At 40.9% G+C, this 20,096-nt stretch overlaps 1 protein-coding gene across 1 annotated transcript in view; it reads right to left on the bottom strand.

The window, feature by feature from the left end:
* CENPC (centromere protein C) overlaps positions 1 to 16,773 on the bottom strand; it is a 44,467-nt gene extending 27,694 nt beyond the window's left edge. Inside the window, exons 1-8 of the mRNA XM_056111405.1 lie at positions 16,713 to 16,773; positions 12,506 to 12,552; positions 11,167 to 11,237; positions 8,410 to 8,504; positions 6,832 to 6,924; positions 5,777 to 5,882; positions 4,457 to 4,745; positions 2,664 to 2,858 (exon numbers count right to left, since the gene is read on the bottom strand). Coding sequence (XP_055967380.1) covers positions 2,664 to 2,858; positions 4,457 to 4,745; positions 5,777 to 5,882; positions 6,832 to 6,924; positions 8,410 to 8,504; positions 11,167 to 11,237; positions 12,506 to 12,552; positions 16,713 to 16,730 — 914 coding nt within the window. The 5' untranslated portion in view covers positions 16,731 to 16,773. The remainder of the gene's footprint in view (positions 1 to 2,663; positions 2,859 to 4,456; positions 4,746 to 5,776; positions 5,883 to 6,831; positions 6,925 to 8,409; positions 8,505 to 11,166; positions 11,238 to 12,505; positions 12,553 to 16,712) is intronic.
* Positions 16,774 to 20,096: the final 3,323 nt, after the last annotated feature.

Genomic DNA, 20,096 nt, shown 5'->3' with positions numbered 1-20,096 from the left:
TTATGAGTGAGATACCTTCAAATATACTTAGTATTTTAAGAAAACACTATTAGTTCCAGAGTGCCAGTACAATGGGCAGGGCACGTGCCTATCTGCAGGATTCCACAGGGACTCACAAGCCCTGCCGAGAGTAATCCTGAAGTACAGAGCCCAGGATTAAGTCCTGAGTACTGCCAGGTGTGGCCCAAAAGGAAAAAAAATGAGAGAGAGAGAAAAAGAAAGAGAAGGAAGGAAGGAAGGAAGGAAGGAAGGAAGGAAGGAAAGGAGGAAGGAAGATAGGAAGGAAGGGGGGAGGGAGTGAGGGAGGGAGGGAAGGAGGGAACTCAAGTATGTGAAACACTTTCTAAGTTTGAATAATTTAGATATCTGCATCTTCATATGTATTATAAATGTGTAGAAACTGTTATGTTTAGAAATATGTACATATTATAAATGTGTAAAAGAAAATCAACAAAGTATATCTTAAAAGGTAAGCATGTAAGATTAAACAGCAACTCTTCCAATAAACTGGGAATACTTTCTAGAGAAGAATTTAGTCAAAGAGTAGTAATCCAAACTCATTTTAATTTTCCTCCTTCCCTCCCTCTCTCCCTACCTCCCTTTGAGGGGTGGGTGTGTCACACCCAGCAGGGCTCAGGCCTTACTCCTGGCTCTGTGCTCAGAGATTACTCCTAGAGAGGCCAGGGGACCATACATGGTGCAAAGTATAAAGGCTGGTCTGCATGCAAGGCAAGCACCCTACCGACTGTACTATCTCTCTGCCCCTCATTTTCTTTCCTGCAATGAAAAGAACTATGTGCTATCTACAGACTAAAGTAGAAATTAAAAAGCAAAAACTCAAATAAACATCCAAATTCCAAAGGTACCATACAAACTTTTGTTTTAGCCCCTTTTCCCGATTTAACTATGGAAACAAGCATAGTTAATTAGTTAAATAAAAATTTAAAGGCACTAAAAATGAAACTATAGTAGAAAAATTAGATTAACCTATTTGCTACGATGTTCAAAAAGATTATGATATGCCTTCTCTACTTCTATAATCCCTGATGTTATAAACATGCTAAGAAGTAGTATTCTAATAGTATTTTTTAAACATAATTAAGAAAGTTTAAAATTTAACAAAAAACAACAGCACGGGCTGGAGAGCTAAGACAAGGGTTAAGGTGTTTGCCCGGTGTGTGCTCAACCCCAGGTCAGGCCCCAGTATCAGAGTCTCCTGACAGCCCACTGTTACGAAATGCCAGGAGGGGCTCCTGGGCCTCCTGAGTGCCAAACTGGAGTCCCCCTCCCCCCAAATGGAGATGGCACAGGAAAAGAAAAAGGGACATGGGCAAATCAGGGACAACAGCAATCATATCTGTTAACAAACCAGAAACTGAACTACTGGGATGAGTTGAAATCTTTCACAAAGGGAGGGACATGACTGGGAAGAAGGGATCCAACTGGAAGAATGGGGTGTGGGGTGGTTGTACAACTGGGGGATTGGGAGGTCCACTTTCTGTTGATTCTATTATAGAAGACAGATTTCCAGGGGAGCGGAGTAATTTTTTCTTTCTAAAAAAGAGAGGCAGTCTCTGGAAAGAAAGATGGCGGCCGCATGGGAGCCTTGTGGAGAGCAGGTCTGAGCCAGAGGTGGGGGCGCGATTGAAACTTCATGGGGGGGGGGGGGGCGGTCCGGCCCGTCCTTCACGCCCTACCGAGGTCACCAGTTGCCCCCCACGAGCGGCTCTCCGGCACGACCACGGCCCCAGAAGCACAGAAACCAATTTCTTAATCATCTGACTCTCAGTAGAAATACTTCCAGGGTTAATAAACAAAATAGCAGAAATCCAAAACTGCGACATCACTTAATTCTTGAACCCAGCTGTAGAAAGCAAATCATTTCACAATGCTTTTTCAGCATGGCTGATTTCGGGGGGGGGGTAAAGTCTAAATAATAATGGTGCAACTTTTATCGAAACAATGAAGCTAATCAAAGTAGATAGAGTGTTAACTAGAATTCATCTGCCCCACAGGCATTGGGGGGGGGTGGGGGGGTTTATTGGGGTCCTTCGTGGTGAAAAATAAGTATTGGTAAAGGAAAATGTGATTGATATTTGCATGACCGAGACCTAAACCTGAAAGCTTTGTAACTTTTCCCACAGCAATTCAATAAATAAATTAAAAAAAAAAAAAAGAGAGGCAGACCTAAATCAGTGTGGGACCCTCTGTTCTATTTTAAATTAGATGTGAAAGAAAATGTGTTTATTTAGCTTTTATTGCTTTTACTCATCACTTCCTTCTCATTTGCATCATAATAAAGAATGTAGGCACTGTTTTGCAATAGAATATATCTGGGTTCCTTTGTTTCACTATTAAGAATTATATTTTATTTTTGTTTTGTTGTGCCTACATTCTTTATTATGATACAAATTAGAAGTGATGTGTAAAAGCAATAAAAGCTAAATAAATACATTTTCTTTCACATCGAATTTAGCATCTTACTTATAAATGATTCAGCGAGTTATAAGTTAGAAAAAAAAATACCCTCATGGCTGAAGCATAATTTCAAATGAACTGTGTCAAAATCCACTTTTAATGTTAAATACTATTAAGAAACCTTGGATAATGTTTATACAATGTGAAAGAAAAATGTCTCAAAGAGCGTTTTCTTAATGACTCACCTGGCTTTACCTGTTTTCCTAACAGTTTCTAAAAACAAAGCTGAAAAACTTTTTGTAGTTTGTGGCTGACTTTCATCCTCTAACTTTTGCACTGTTTTCTGAGATTTTCCTGACAGTGTCCTTTGTCGTGGTCCTTCGGATACTATATTCTCCATTTCTTTTTTCTCTGAAACATCTTTATCTTCAAAGTTTAGTCTAAGAGATTGAAAGAAAGGCAAGTTAAATGCTCCCAGTTTGTTGAGCAATGTTTTCCTGCAATGATAAGAGACACTACTTACAAAATTTCTTACAGGACTTTAGATTTATAAATGGTGACTTTAGCCCAAAATATACAAGTAAAATGTTAAGATCAATTAAATTTTGCACTTCCCACTTTTTAGAAGTGAGAGAAAATACTGGTTAAAAACTATATACCAAGAAATGTGTACCACTAAAGCATGGTTTCCAGAATTTTGTATAAATGTGAACCATCTGGAGAATCAATACAATACAGATTGACTCACTAGGACTATGGTGGGGGCTGAAATTATTTTATTTCTAAGAAATTTCTTGATGATACTATTGTTCTTAATCCTAAATCACATGCTACAATTTAAATAATAAAATTCTAGCCAGAACTTAATTTCTTGATTCTATGACTCACACAAGTACCTAATCAGAAACTATACTCATTGAACAGGTCCTGCCTTTTTTCCAGAGGTAGGTATTGCAGGACCACAAGATGCTGGTAAACAAACCCCGGCCTTCTGCAAGAAAAGCAGCTTAGCTTCTTCAACTACCTCTCAGCTCTACTCTGCCTCAGGGAGAGACACAGAAAAGGGCCTGGGTTTACTACAACTCATCTTAGCATGCTAATCTTTCCTGACCTAGAAATGGTTTGATACATAATTACTCTGCTATTAAAAATAACAAAATACAAAATGTTTCTCTTTGAAATTTACCCAAAAAACCTCCTCTATTCCCAGGGGGAAAAAAAATTCCCATATAAATTATTAAATACTTTCCCGTTCCCGAGAACCAGGAGTACCAGGAGGTTTACTCCATGGCTTGGAGGCCAGTCGCACACTCTAGGAGTAAAGGCAGCTCAGATAGAGAAGGGAGCACCAAATAAAGGGTGCTGGGAAGATCCACCCAGGATGGGAAATGCATGCTGAAAGTAGACTATAGACCAAACATGACTGCCACTCAATGCCACTTTTGCAAACCAAGCACCCAAAAGGAGAGAGAACAAAAGGGAATGCCCTGACACAGAGGCAGGGTGGGATGGGGAGATGGGGGGTGGGAGGGATACTGGGATCTGTGGTGGTAGAGAATGGACACTGGTGGAGGGATGGGTACTCAATCGTATAACTGAAACCAAAGCAAAAACTTTGTAAGTCTACAACTGTGCCTCATTTATTTATTTATAATAAAAATAAATAAATAAATAAAAACCTTTCCCCTTCCCCTACCCCCAAACCCCCTACCCAGGGCTGGATAGATAGTACAGGAAGTAGGGTGCTTGCCTTTCACGTAGCTGACCCATGTTCTATCCCAATATCTAAGATGGTCCCCCAAACACCGCCATAAGTAATTTCTGAGTGCAGAGTCAGGAACAACCCCTGAGTATCGCTGGCTGTAGCCCCCAAACAAAAACATCCCCAACTTGTCTAAAGTACACTTCAAGGTCCTGCTTACCGAGTATAAACTTATCATGTGCTACTTAAGTGTTTCATGAACATCTGTGATGTCGTTCTCACAGTAAAACATCTCAGTAGTGTAAAATACACAAAAAAATATACTTGAATAGTCACCTTTTTTTGGTTTTAAGAAAAGCTGTACTTGAAGACAGCTTATTTACGGAATTTTCAAAAGTGTAGGCCTCTCTCTTCTGGTCAATAGATACATGAGCATTTTTTAAAGCAGATGTTTTTATATTCAAAATAACAGAAGGTGACCCAACAGATAAATAAAATTCCTCTTTCTCTTTGTCTTCATCATGATGGTCTTTTCTATTTCTCTTTGACATTCTTCTCGAGTCATGGTTATGTTTAGAACCAACATTAGTTGCCAAAATTTTCTCACAAACATCTTGAGTCTGACCTAGAAAAAAAAATGAAGATATAAGTAATTTTTTCCCAATTTTTAATTATAACAATATTAGAATCAATCAAATGTCCTTCCAAAAACATATGACTGATTAGAGAAAGTTTGGTACATCTGCACAATAGAATACTATGCTGCTGTTAGAACAGATGAAGTCATGAAATTTACACGCAAGTGGTTCTATGTGGAAAGTAACATGCTAAATGAAATGAGTCAGAAAGAGAGGGACAGACATAGAAAGACTGCATTCATCTGTGGAATATAAAGTAACAGAATAGGAGATAAACATCCAAGAATAGTTGAGATTAGTACCAGGAGGTTTGCTCCATGGCTTAGAGGCCAGCCGCATATGCTGAGGAAAAGGCAGCTCAGATAGAGAAGGGAACACCAAATAAAGGGTGTTGGGAGGATCCACCCAGGATGGGAGATGCATGCTGAAAGCAGACTATAGACCGAACATGACTGCCACTCAATGCCTCTATTGCAAACCACAACACCCAAAAGGAGAGAGAGAACAAAGGGGAATGCCCTGCCACAGAGGTGGCGGAGAATGGGCACTGATGGAAAGATGGATACTCAATGGTTGTATAACTGAAACCCAAGCACAAAAATTTGTAAGTCTACAAATGTACCTCATGGTGTTTCACTAAAAAAATTTAAAATAAATAAATAAAGTTTGTACTATCTTGCTCCAGAATTTCCTTCTAAATACAAATAAAGTTTTTAAATTAACCAGCGCATATAGTTGAATGGGCATATGTTGAGGAAGGGAAAAAAGGGAAAAAGAATCACTAATCATAGACTTTCACAATTCTGCCTTACTTTGCCTTGCTGATCTTTACCTTGTTGCTCAAACATACGAACCCTTCAGCACTTCTACATACATTGTGTGTGTATGGGTTTACAGTATATATATATATATATATATATATATATATATATATATATACAATACACACACACACACACACTTGTGTGTGTGTGATACCTAGATACACATATATCTGCAAATGTGGAATGTTACCAACCTGAACTGTTATCAGCATTAACTATTCCTTCAGTTAACTGCAGAGTGGCATTTTTATTCTTTGAAGAAACTGAAACTGATTTTGGGGGTGACTTCTGGCACTGACTCTAAAAGAGAAAAACAACAGAGCCACTACACTTAATTATCAATTCAGATAACACATTTGTTTGTAAAATGAAAATATATACCAAATTTTAAAGTTAGCTGGTGGAGTTGTATACTTAAATAACTGCTTTAGAAAAAAAGCTGGTAGAGGTCAAGGATGTGCCTCAGTGCCGTGCATGTGAAGGGCATTCAATCTCCAGTCCCGGTCCAGTCCCGGTCCTCCCATTGTTCATCGATTTGCTCGAGCAGGCCCAGTAACGTCTCCATCGTGAAATTTGTTGTTACTGTGTTTGGCATATCGTATACGTCACAGGGAGCTTGCCAGACTTTGCGTACGGGCAAGATATTCTCGGTAGCTTGCCGGGCTCTCCAAGAGGGGCAGAGGAATTGAACCTAGCTTGGCCGGGCCATCTGCACACAAGGCAAACGCCTTACCGCTATGCTATCACTCCAGCCCCGCAATCTCCGGTATAACCAAAAAAAAGAAAAAAAGAAAAATTGAGAGGCTGGAGGACCAGTAAATCAGGTATTTCTTGCACATGGAGAACCCAAACCCAGCTTTGATCTCTAGCAACTACCACTGTCCTGAGTCCTGCCAGAAATGATCCCTGAATGCAAAGAGAGGAATAAGCCCTGAGCACCACCGGGTATGCCCTCCCCCCCCCCCCCCCGAATAACAGTAACAAAAAACAATTTGGAGTTATCTAGAAAAGGTGAAGTTTCATGTAATCTAGCAAAGAAATACTGCTCTGAATAACAAAGCTATTCTCTAAGAAAACTGGAAAAATTAAGTTACATCACACAACAATAACACAAAAAAATGCATAAATGAATAAATAGCATCAAGTTAACAAAAAATAATAATAATAAAAGGCAAATATGTAATGATTCCATTTAGAGATTTATTCTATGCAAGAAGAGTTAAACAATATGATCACTTAGAGATTTTACCTTGAGGGCTGACTCTTGATTAACATTTGTAGATTTTGCTTTCAGAACATTCCTTCCTTTAACAACTGATCCGGGTGTACGTGTTATGCCAGCCTGTTTAGAATGTTTGTATAAACGATGTGATTTATGATAACAGTAACTTTTTTTCTTTCAGAGAATAGAGAATTTGAAGGGGAAAGTCTCTATGCAATTAGACCACAAAAAAAGTCACAAAAGGCTCGCCCGTGGAGAAAGATTATACACAATTTCTACATTTCTCTGCCCCAGCAAGGATCACAATGTAATCAGCCCCTCAGGAGCACAAGCAGCCTGATACAGATTCCTCCAAATTCTGACAGGTATGTCTTTTTCCTTTATATGTCTAATAATGGAGCCAAAGTGTTAGAAAGCAGATAAGATGCTGGCATCTGTGTGGCCATCTGGTGTCCAATCCCTGACATCCCAAATAGTCCCAGTGTACTACCAGGAGTGATTTCTGAGCAGACCCAGGAGTAAGCTATGAGCACTATAGTAAGTGGCTCCCAAACCAAAAATAGACCAAACAAAACAAAGAACAAAAACCCACAAAAATACATATGTCATAACATGTTCTGCTTGTATGGTTATAATAAATCTCAGTCACAAGGACAACTACTCTGAGTTTCATGATTCCTTCTAAAAGGCACCGAAGATATGGACAGCAGCACTTCTTCACAGTGAAGGGTATACAAACATGGCGAAAAATGGTAACAGCATGAGAAAAATAAACAAAATTCAAGACTGTCTTTGTAGAAAAAATGGGCAAGAGAAGGCTCAGAGTCAAAATTCTTTGAATGGAATGTTATTTCTCACAGAAATAACAACTGAAAAATGGGCACATGGGTGTTCATTTAAATAATTTTAACACTTTTCCCGGTGGAGGAGGGGTGGCGGGAGAGAAACTGAGATCACTGGAAGTAGAAAATGGACACTGGTGGAGTGACGGGTGCTGGATCTTTGTACGACTGAAACCTGTTCATGAACAGCTTTGTAACTGTGTATCTCACAGTGACGCAATTAAAAAATTTAATTTTTTTGGAAAAATTAATTAAAAGTTAAAAAAATTAAAAGTTAAAAGTTAAAAAAATACTTTTAATACTTTTCAAGGAATACATCTTGCAATATCTCTTTTTGTACATTTAAAATGAAACACATGTTTTGAATCTAGAAGAGATAAATTATAGACCGCAGGTGGTAAAGAAAACAGGTAAACCACTTTGCAGAAAATTGGTAACATTTAATTTCATTTCAATGTGCTGTGAACTTTCCAGTAAAACTCATTTACAGCAGGGACTAGAGCAATAGCATAGCGGGTAGGGCATTTGCCTTGCACTCGGCCAACCCAGTTTAAATTCCCAGTATCCCATATGGTCCCCTGAGCACTGCCAGGAGTAATTCCTGAGTGCATGAGCCAGGAGTAAACCCTGTGCAATGCCAGGTGTGACCCAAAAAGGGGAAAAAAAAAAACTCATTTACAACATGAAACATGAAAAACTACTCAACTACCTGTACATTTCATGTATAAAATAGTAAACTTGTGTCAGCTCTCATTTGACTTACCTCTTTATTTCGTGGTGAAATACAAATGTTTTCTACTTCCGATTTTGAATGCAGCACTGATGCAATAGAATTTGCACTGAGTTCATTGACAAAACCTGGAGAAAAAAGTAAATTTTAAAATGTGTGTAAACATGAGAAAATGCTCTACATCACTTATCATCAGGGAGATGCAGATCAAAACAATGAGATATCATCTCACACCACAGAGATTGGCACACATCCAAAAGAACAGAAGCAACCGGTGCTGGCGCGGATGTGGCGAGAAAAGGACCCTCCTTCACTGCTGGTGGGAATGCCGACTGGTTCAGCCCTTTTGGAAAACAGTATGGACAATTCTCAAAAAATTAGAAATGGAGCTCCCATTTGACCCAGCTACACCACTCCTGGGAATATCCCAGAGAGGCAAAGAAGTACAGTCGGAATGATATTTGCACTTCTATGTTCATTGCTGCACTATTCACAATAGCCAAAATCTGGAAAAAACCTGAGTGCCCGAGAACAGATGACTGGTTAAAGAAACTTTGGTACATCTACACAGTGGGGTATTATGCAACTGTCAGAAAAGATGAAGTCATGAAATTTACATACAAGTGGTACTACATGGAAAGTATCATGCTAAGTGAAATGAGTCAGAGAGGGAGAGACCTAGAAAGATTGCATTCATCTGGGGAACATAAAGTAACAAAATAGGAGACTTAACACCCAAGAATAGCGGAGGTAAGTACCAGGAGGTTTACTCCATGGCGTGGAGGCCAGCTGTACATGCCAGTGGTTTAAAAGGCAGCTCAGATAGAGAAGGGAACACCGAATAAAGGGTGTTGGGAGGATCCTCCCAGGATGAGAGATGCATGCTGAAAGTAGACTATAGACCGAACATGATTGCCACTCAATGCCTCTTTTGCAAACTACAGCACCCAAAAAGAGAGAGAAAACAAAAGGGAACACAGTGCCACTGCGGTGGGGTGGGATGGGGGGTGGGATACTGGGAGCACTGGAGGTGGAAAATGGACACTGGTGGAGGGATGGGTATTCAATCATTGTATAACTGAAAGCCAAGCACAAAAAATTGTAATCTATAACTGTACCTCATGGTGTTTCACTAATAAAAAATATAATAAAATATAAAAATAAATAAAATGTGTGTAAAACCTTTAGTTTTTTGTTTTTTATTGAATCACCAGGAGATACATAATTACCAAGCTTCCATAACTGAGTTTCAGTCATACAATGTTCAGTCATACAATGGTCGAACACCCATCTCTCTACCAGTGTACATTTCCCACACTGTCCCCACTATCCTTCCTGCCACCACCCACCCCCAGCTCGTTTCTATGGTGGGAAGTTTTCTCTCTCCCCTCTGTCCCTCCCCCTCCCTTCCTCCCTCCCCCCCCTCCCCTTCCCCCTCTTTGGGCACTATGGTTTCTGAGGCCATCATGTTTGGTCCTTTACCCACTTTCAGCACACATGTTCCATCCAGAGAGATCATTTCCCAACGTAATTGCCATAGTGGTCCCTTCTCTGTCCAAACTTCCAGCACTTGAGGCAAGCCTAAAACCATGGATCAATCCTTCTGGCCCTTGTAAAACGTTTAGTTAAATTAAAACAAGTCCTATATTCAACTCTTCCTAGAAGACTAAACTAGGGACTGCAAAAAGCAAAGATTCCTCAAGAATAGCACCAGCTCTTCTTCCAGAAGAGTAGATATTTTTGCCACTATTTGTGTTCATTGCTTTGGCCTATTCTTTTATTTCAGTACATTTTAACAATAATTGGCACTTCAAATGTTTTTGCCATTATTTGCCACTTCTACAGAAAGAAGTAAAAAATCATCAAGCACTATCTAAAGCTTCCAATAATCCCAATAATTCTGTACCTCTTCTATATATTTATGGAATTCTCAACTATAGGGACATAAGACATTAAAGAAAATGACACAATAAACCACCTCCACTTCTCCTTGCCCTTCCACCATCCCAGATGACATTAACCTCCACAAACAACCCCTTCATCCTGCCTCTTTGAAAACCACCTCCACCTGTCCTCCACACAGCTATACTCACCATATCTCACACAACTTACCTGTCACTGGGTTAAGACAGGTAGAAAAGAAAGCAAGCAGCACATAACAACCTAACTCCCTCAGTGGTTTGAGGGGGAATGGGAAGGATCCTTGGGACACTGGTGGAGGGAAGCAAGCATTCTAGTGATGGGTGTAGTGCTATAATGATGTGTACATGAAAAGTATAACAGTATTGTAAGTCCTGGTCACAGTCACGGTCCTCCCGTTGTTCATCGATTTGCTCGAGCGGGCCCAGTAACATCTCCTCCGTGAGACTTGTTGTTACTGTGTTTGGCATACTAAATACGTCACGGGTAGCTTGCCAGGCTCTGCCGTGCGGGCGAGATACTCTCGGTAGCTTGCTGGGCTCTCCGAGAGGGGCAGAGGAATCAAACTCGGGTCGGCCAGGTTGGCTGCGTGCAAGGCAAACACCCTACCGCTGTGCTATCGCTCCAGCTCAAGTCCTGGTACTTCAATAAAAATTGTTTAAGGGAGAAAAAAAGAAAATAACAAATTACTTTCTCCAGTTTTATCCTGAGTACTGGAAGGTACATGAAGGTTTCGTAGAATACTTAAAACTTCTCGGACTACATTTTACATATATTTGAAACCTAGAACATTATGTCTACATTCCACATTAATATACTTATATTTTTCTCTATCCCAACCCTCAAAGTGACTCCGGAAACAGGCCTTACTATTTTCTTCAAAACAGTTTTGTAGTATATCCAGTATGTTCCGACCATTCTCCGTATCAATGTCAAGTACCCTAACAAAAGGAAAGTGAATGTTAATATTATTTCCAAGAAACATTTTTTACTAATTAATCTACCTATTTTGATATATACCTATTTACAAATGTTCATTTAAGATTGGGACAAAAATCATTTTTATGTCCAAGAGTCCAAGAGTTTTCAGAAGTGTATGAAAATAGTTGCCGCTATCTTTCTCAATAATTATGTTACTTGACTGAACCGCCATGTCTAAAACTATTTTCAGACTTTTGCAATATCTCCATCAACTTTTTTGAACAAATGTAATCAATTCTAAAATGCTTCTTTAATAAACACTCTAAGATCAAAAACTTGTAATAGCTACAAGTAACAGTCTCCTGTACAAGTCTTCAAATGCATTCTTGATATAGTTTCATTAAAAGTTGCTTAATTTTCATTAAACATTAATTCAAAGATAATTATTGGTTCACATGTAGTTGTCATTATAAAGGCCCTCCCGTTGATCGTCGATTTGCTCGAGCGGGCCCAGTAACGTCTCCATTGGAGACTTTGTTGTTACTGTGTCTGGCATATCGAATACTCTCGGTAGCTTGCCGGGCTCTCCGAGAGGGGCGGAGGAATCGAACTCGGGTCGGCCATGTTGGCCGCTTGTAAGGCGAGGCGAACGCCCTACCCACTGTGCTATCGCTCCTCGGCCTTTTGGCTAAGATCAAGTGTAGTTGTCATTATAAATTCCTTGTTAACTTTATCCAGTTCCCCCATCTACAAAACCACAACACACTATTACAACCAGCATGCTGATATTACTAAACCTACAATTGTTACTTAGATTTCTCTACATGTACTCATTTCCATAGTTTTATCTGTTTGTGTACATTAAGTCCTATATCATCACTTCAGTCAGTCAAGACACTGAACAGTTCCCTCACCACAAAAGTCCTTCATTGCTCTTTTATGACCTAACCCACATTCTCTCAGGCCCACCAAGCAAGTTACATCTTTTTAATATTACTAGTCAATCCATTCTACATAGTACTTTGCTGACAGTTAACATTTTGTAAAACCAATACTGTCTCTTCTTAATCCATTGTTTATCAAGGGGAGTTCTTTTCCTCTGGCCACATCTTGAATTAATATTTCCCTGTTAATGCTCAGTAACTAAGATCACTATCCTTGATCAATGGGGGCACAGGATCATTGGGTAAAAGTAATAGTTTTCCTTTCCCACAAGTACAAATCCGATCTTCTGTATATGGGAATAAAGATCATCTTAAAAGCTTTCGTGTAAAAAAAAAAAAATCACCTGGAAGGTCGACAGAATCTTCTTCTATAGTCATTTTTTAAATGATCCTGAAAGAAAAGTAAATCATCAATTTGATTTCTTTAGGGAACAACGATACATTGAAATATAACATAATTTCACTGATCTAATATAATTTCATCCCACTATGCCAGAAAGACTGTCCTTTCTGTATTCAGCAAACATTAAACTATTATAATATTAAAAAAAAACTCTTTAGAATCAAAGAAAGAAAAGCTATCTCCTATCTACTATTCTCAACGTTTACTAATATACTTTCTTAACCTGGGGTTTATTCTATTTCTGTTCATCTTACTGCACCTTCCTCCATTTGTTTTCCATCAACAAAATCCCAGTTATCTGGAATTTTCAAAGTTCAAACTGGCTGCATAACAGTATCTACTTCTTTCCTTTCCCTATAGGGAAATCTCCCTAAAATAATAAAAGATAAAATTGCAAAAAATAAAAGAACAGAAGCAAGGACCATGTGTGAGAAAACTAACAAATTCCTGGATGATTGAAAATAATAAGACACGATAATGATAAAAAAGAAATGAAACAGCAGCAATATAAAGTATGTTCAGCCTGTGTTTGTTCTGATGAGGAATGAATATGATCTGTGCAAGAAAAAGTCGTAACTATGTAGAGCTAGGAGACTAGAGCTGGGGGTGGAGGGGAGGAATAAAAACAGAGCCATTAAAAGAAAAGGTACAAAAAGAGGAGCACACCCACTTTGCTTACATAGAGCTCAATAACAATATCCTATCACCTCAGTCTTAAATATGGTCAGCATTTATGAATCAGCAGACATTTAAGTTGCTTTAAAAAAAAATGGGGGAGCAGAAAAGCGAATGGACTATGCAATAATCCGCGCCATCTTGCCTGCCCGGAGGGGAAAGGGTGTTGCCACATTCACCCTCTCCTCTCTGGAAAGAAAGATGGTGGCCGCATGGGAGTCTTGTGGAGAGCAGGTCTGAGCTGGGGGTGGGGCGCGACTGAAACCTCATGGGGGGGGGGGGGGGCGGCGGCGCTCCGGCCGGTCCTTCACACCTGACCGAGGTCACCAGCTACCCACCACGAGCAGCTCTTCGGCACGGCCACGGCCCCAGAAGCATAGAGACCAATCTCTTAATTATCTGACTCTCAGTAGAAATACTTGCAGGGTTAATAAATAAAATAGCAGAAATCAAAAAAAAAAAAAATGGGGGCTGGGGTGGAATCTGTATTCTGCCTTTAGATGAAAAAGAAAACAGTCCGAAAGAATGCAATTATCAAAACCAGAAATAAAATTTCAAAATACTTTTTTGAAAAAAAGAATATTAGTTACTTCATTGGAAAACTGACATTATCTGAGACTCACAGGGTAAAAAGAGTTTATCATAAGTAGGAGAACAAGAACAACACAAGTCACTGGACAGGAACTTAACTAAAGCACTTAAGTTTCCATTTGGTAATCAGCATTTTCAAACACTGTAGTGACCCCCTGAGAATATCACCTACCTTCCAAGGCCAACTCTTCTAATGTCACACACAGGTATTGAGAGATCTACAAAACTTGCAGATTGAACCATTTTTTGAACCTAAATGAAATCTAGAAAGTATACTGCTTTCCTCTTTACATAAATAAATAAGTCCATTTGCTCAACAAATATTAATCACCCAATGGGGCCCACTAGGAAACAAATAGTAATAAAGACAAACAAGGTCTCTTAAATCTAAGTTAAAAGAATGCATTTAAAATTTCTCAAAATAAATACACTAAAAATTTGCCAATTTTAAATAATTTTTTTAGTTAATTTTAGTTGTAGTTTTATTTCCGTCCACTCTGCGGCTAAGAGACGTGATTACAAAGTATAGCAGGGTGTCTCAAATCCTACAATACTGACATTTAGGACCAGTGTAAGAACCCACCATATGCACTACAGGATTCTTATCTGCATCCCTGATGCCCACATACTAGGTACCCTTAGCACTGTCCTGTCAGGATAACCAGAAAAAAAAATTTTCAGGGGGCAAATCACCCCTCTCTGACCCCAGTTAAGAACCACTAAACTATAGGAATAGCTGAAAATAATTTCTCTATTCCTCTCTTCCTTGTCTTTTACATAGATTGTGATACAAAAGCAGACATTAGAAGGTTTGAGCCAGTTCTAAGGTTATACAAGCAAAAACACAAACTAGTCGAGAGAGTAGTAAGTGAACCACAAACAGGGAGAAAATTTTACAAAAAAGAATCCTTACCGAAAACATACACTAGTAACAGTAAGGAGTCAGAGCCATAGTCCAGCAGGTAGGGCACTTGCTTTGCACAGGGCAGAAGTGGGTTTAATGCCAGGCATCCCACATGGTGCCCAAGCACCTCCAAACAAAAAACTTCAACAGTGAGAAACAAATTTTAAAATACCTGGCCTAAAACCTTGAATGAGATCTTGCCAATGATATATACAAAGGGAGAAATTAGCATAGACAAGATGCTCCAGGGCTCAAAATTTGGCACAAGTACTAGAGCACTTGTGTAGCATGTATGAGTCCTTACAATTGATCCCAGGCACTGGTGGAACAGGTGCCTGTGCCCTGCAACCCACTCACGTACCCAAGTACTACAACACCAGGAATGGTCCAAGATCCCCTAAGAACAGGCTTACTATTAAAAAAAAAAAAATAGTCCACATCCTCTGTCATCAAGCAAATACAAAATAAAACAACTGCCATGCACCTAGTGGAATGGTCATAATATATGGCACTAAGAACTCTAAATGCTGATGCCGCTGTGTAACAAAAAGACTCATTCACTCCAAAATGCAAAATGGTATGTTGCTACTTTGGAAGAGTTTTTTTTTTTTAATAAACCTAAACATAGACTTAAAATCTAATTTCTTCCTCCCCCTCCCTCCAACCCCACCTCCCAATACACACACACACACACACACACACACAGACACACACACACAGACACACACGACCAATAAAAGATGCTTCAGGAGAAAATACTAAGTGAAAGAAGTCCATCTAAAAAGCTTCCTACTGCATGATTATGACTATAGTACCTTCTGGCAGTGGGATGAGGGGAGAGGGGTGAACAGGCAAAAGTCCAAATTCCAAGGATTTTTAGGACAGCGAAATTAAACTGATGACTTCGTGTCACTCTGTCCAGTGCTAAAAGTGATGTGCAATGCTAAAAGTGAATTTAGCGTAAACAATGACCTATGGGTGGATTCTGATGCCTCCAGGTGGTCTCATCAATTTAACAAAAGCATCTCTCTGGAAAGAGATTTATCAATGGGGGCAGTGAAGGTTAAAAGGGGGGGGGAGGGGGGTACTGCAAACCTCATTGCCTTCCTTTAATTTTCGCTTTGAACCTAAAACTGCTCTAAAGATAGGTCACCTAACTCTCACCCTCCCCTTCCTCCAGTGGCACCAGCTGCAGGGCTCCATCTGACAGACGTGACGCAATGCCAACAATGCACGCGCTCACAGTAAACACAGCCCTTTCTCCATCCCTGCGGAAAACAAAGCACCCACCCGAGTCCTACCAAAGGTTGTTCATCAATGCGGCACCTTCCCTTCGACACCTGCTAAGGCCGAAAATAACTAAATTCCGCTTGGGGAGGGCTGATAGAAGCTGCACAGGCAGGAGACTGAGCCCGTAAACAACGTTCGGATAGAAGAATCGGGGTCTGGGGGTGGGGAGGGGGTCCAGAAACACGGACACAGCAGTGCACCCCCACCTCGTCACAGCCCGCACCCTTTAACCACATCATTCTCTGATGACTCCACCAATAAGAACTGCCACCCCCACCTCGTCACAGCCCGCACCCTTTAACCGCATCATTCTCTGAAGACTCCACCAATAATAAGAACTGCACCACGGACTTCTCCAGAAATCTGAAGCAAAGACACACTTTGAAGGCCTGTCAATCAGACTTCGGTGGGTAGAAATTTACCGGAAGGACCCAGGGACCGGCCACAGCCCCACCCCCACCCACCCCCGAAAAGAATTACAAGCTGCCGTGAGGACAAGGATGCCGTCGCTTGCTTAAACCTGGGCCAAGAAAATTCACTCTGGCTACAGGCAGCGGTCACCTCGGGGCTCGACCTTTCCCCCACGGAACTTTCCGCGTCGCGTCAGCGGCCCAACGTGTCCCCGGCGGCGGCGGCGGCGGCGTCGGGCGCCCAGTTCTAGCGCCCCGAGGGCTGGATCTGCACCTACCAGACCCGACGCGGCCATCTTCCGATACGGCTCGGCCGGCGCCAGCGATCTGGATCCGAAACGCAGACAGGACGCGGCCCAAGGAAGTTCCAGCACTGAGCGAACCGTTCGGGTCACACAGAACCCTGCCGGCGGCGCGGCCCAGCACACGCCATGGGCTCCGAGCGCCACACCCCACAGGCCCGCGAGCCTCCCGCGCCCCGCGCTCCGCAGTTTGAAACAAGCCGCACATGCGCAGACGCGCTGCTCACGAGGAAGCCGTTACGGGACTCTAAGCCCGCCTTCCGCTGGCCCCGCCTACCCCTTCCGTATTGGACATCTCTCGTCTTTGCCCAGTGACTTCCTCCTATCACGGTCCACTACGGAGGCCGGGGCACGGAGCTGGGCTTTTCATTGGCTGCTACGGTCTTCTGGCCCGCCTAGAGTGTGGTCGGGATGCAAATTAATTGATGCGAGGTAGAGATGGCGGAAGTCCGGAAAGGGGATCAGTTTTCCAGGGCCAGCTCCTTCAGCGCCTACCGCCGCGCCCTTTCACGTCACTCTAAGTGGTGACGCTGATGATGATAAATGATTACGTCGGAGACGGGGTCAGAGCCTTGGTATAAGCGAGCAGGGCGCTTTCCTTGCGCGCGACCGACCGGGATTCGACCCCTTGGACCCGGGATTCGGAGATAATTATTACATGAGAAAGCTTATGAAGACCATTAGGGAATCTGACCATTTCTTGATTCTCTAATTTGTCCTGTGCATTAAAATTTGCCAGGGAGTGGCGGGAACCCCGGCACCCCATATGGTCCCCCTGAGTCCCGTCCCCCCCCACCCACCCACCCGAGTGATTCCTGAGCGCAGTGCCAAGAAACAAGCCCTGAGCACTGCCGGTTTGCCCCCTTTTTCTCACAAAATTGCAAGGGATTAAAAAAATGCTTATTAAATTAAGCGAGTCGGGCTAATATTTTAAATACTCAATGCTTTGTCAAATGCAATAATCCACTAAGGCCATTTAAAAGTTATTTTTTAATTTTTATTTTCTCTGGTTTTAGGGCCACACCCAGCGGTGCCCAGGGCTTACTCCTGGCTCTTGTTTTCTGGAAGTACTCCTGGAATGCTCGGTATGGGGTGCCCGGGACTGAACCCCGGTCACTCGCGTGCAAGGCAAGCGGGGTCCTACCTGCTGTACTATCCCTCTGGCCGCCCTTTATGAATTCTTTACTCAGTTTTTTTTTTCCTTTTTGACATGGAAGAGGGCTTATCAATTTAAGCTCTGGAAATCAAATAAGGCTAGATTTTACTACATTCCACTAAATCTTCCAGCAGGGGCATTTTATTTTATTTTAGGTTAGTTTAGTTTAGTTTTGCTTGGGCTGGAGCGACAGCACAGTTGGTAGGGCGTTTGCCTTGCATGTGGCCCATGTGGCCGACCCGACCAACAGGAGTTTGATTCCTCAGCCTCTCTCAGACAGCCTACCCAGAGTATCTCACCAGCACAGCAAAGCCTGACAAGCTACCTGTGACATATTCAATATGCCAAACACAGTAACAGCAAAGTCTCACGATGGAGACGTTACTGGGCCCGCTGGTGCAAATCGATGAACAATGGGAGGACAGTGCTACAGTGCTATTTATTTTTGCTTATTGGGTCACACCTGGCCATGCACAGCGGTTACTCCTGGTTCGGGCACTCAGGTATTACTCCTGGCGGTGTTCGGGGGGACTATATGGGATGCTGGGAATTGAACACTGGTTGGCTGTGCAAGGCAAACGCCCTACCCGCTGTGCTCACTCCAGCCCCCATCAGGAACATTTTAAAGTATTACTCCATTCACTTGTCTGTAACTTGGGTTGATAATAAGATTGTTAAAATATGGATTAAATAATTCTTTTTAAGACCTAAATGAAATGCTAAGATCATAGTAAAAATTCAGTAACTAATACTTTTGGTATTATTATGTACATTTTATACTTGGACCTGTGTAAATTTTACCTGTTGGATTATATTAATATAATTTGGATTAACACACTTAGAAAAGACAGTAGTAAAAGCTAAATTTGTTATCCAGTGCATATATATGTGTCTAATTGTTTAATGAATACTCTCCATGATTGACCATATTTAACTCTTACAACATAACATATCTATGAGGGGAGATGATTAATACTATTTTATAGAGGATAGAACTGGGACAGAGTTTAAGTTCTGGCACTTACCAACTTTGACTTATTTAGTCACCAGCTTGTTCAATGTCAGGGCAGAGAATGAATTCAGATATTCTAAGACTTAATCACTATACTCTCTCACTCAGAAATTTTAGCAAGCACAGTTATAGAAGTCACTGTCATTGTCATCCCATTATTCATTGATTTCCCAGAGCAGGCACCAGTAATGTTTCCACTCGTCCTTGCCCTGAGATTTTAGCAAGTGCCACATTAGAGACTCTTTCAGGGTCAGGAGAATGAGACCCATCATTGTTACTGGGTCTTGGCATATCGAATATGTCACGGGGAGCTAGCCAAACTCTGCCATGCAGGCGGGATACTCTCAGTAGACTACCGGGTTCTCCAAGAGCAAGAACTAGACAATTTTCAGTTTCATACAATTCAAAAAAAAGAACTTTTAAGAAAGTTAAACTTGAATTTGACTAGCATTTTCCATGGCATTTTTTTTATTATAGCTTAGATGTCCATTGTTTGCTGATTTTACTGATTTTAAATAGCCTTGGTGCACAGTGTTAGACTTAGCATGTGGGAAATCCCAGAGCACAGGCTAATTAAATGTCATGAGTACCATCATTCTAATTAATACTAGCTGATACCATTTACTGAAACTCTATGTAACAGGCACTGTGTATTTATCTTAACTCATATAAAAGTCCATGAAATTTTAACTCTTTCGACAGTTAAAATTCTCCTGATTCTACTGGAAATGGTAATTCTCAAAGTTATTTTCAGGAACTTGAAATGCTATGACATACCTGAATAAAATTCAGAGCACAGAAAATGTTAGGAAAGAACTGATTTGTTGTAGAGAGAAAATGAAGCAGACAATTCAGTTTTCTTTAGGAAACCAAAATGGTGCACAGACCCCACAGTTCTCAAACTTGCAGTTAAATCTGCAACTGTCCTTGTATTGAATAACCCCACCATTAACTTAATAGCCTAAAACATCTGTGGTTAGTTCAGTAATGTTTCTACAACCCAGATTTGTCATTACAGATCCCCTTCCCACAAAAAATGCAACAAAATCATGAACTCTGACAACTGATTCTTAAGAGTTTTTTTTAATCACAACTATAACACTTTCTTAGGTAATGTGAACATGTATGTACTAAAACATCCAGAAATATAGTTTAAGAAAAATAGAAACTTTCAGTTGCTTATGACTTTATA

Source organism: Sorex fumeus, unplaced genomic scaffold (genome assembly GCF_029834395.1).
Source record: "Sorex fumeus unplaced genomic scaffold, SorFum_2.1 ptg000013l, whole genome shotgun sequence".
NCBI classification, from domain to species: Eukaryota; Metazoa; Chordata; class Mammalia; order Eulipotyphla; family Soricidae; genus Sorex; species Sorex fumeus.
This window is presented reverse-complemented; position numbering and strand designations above follow the sequence as displayed.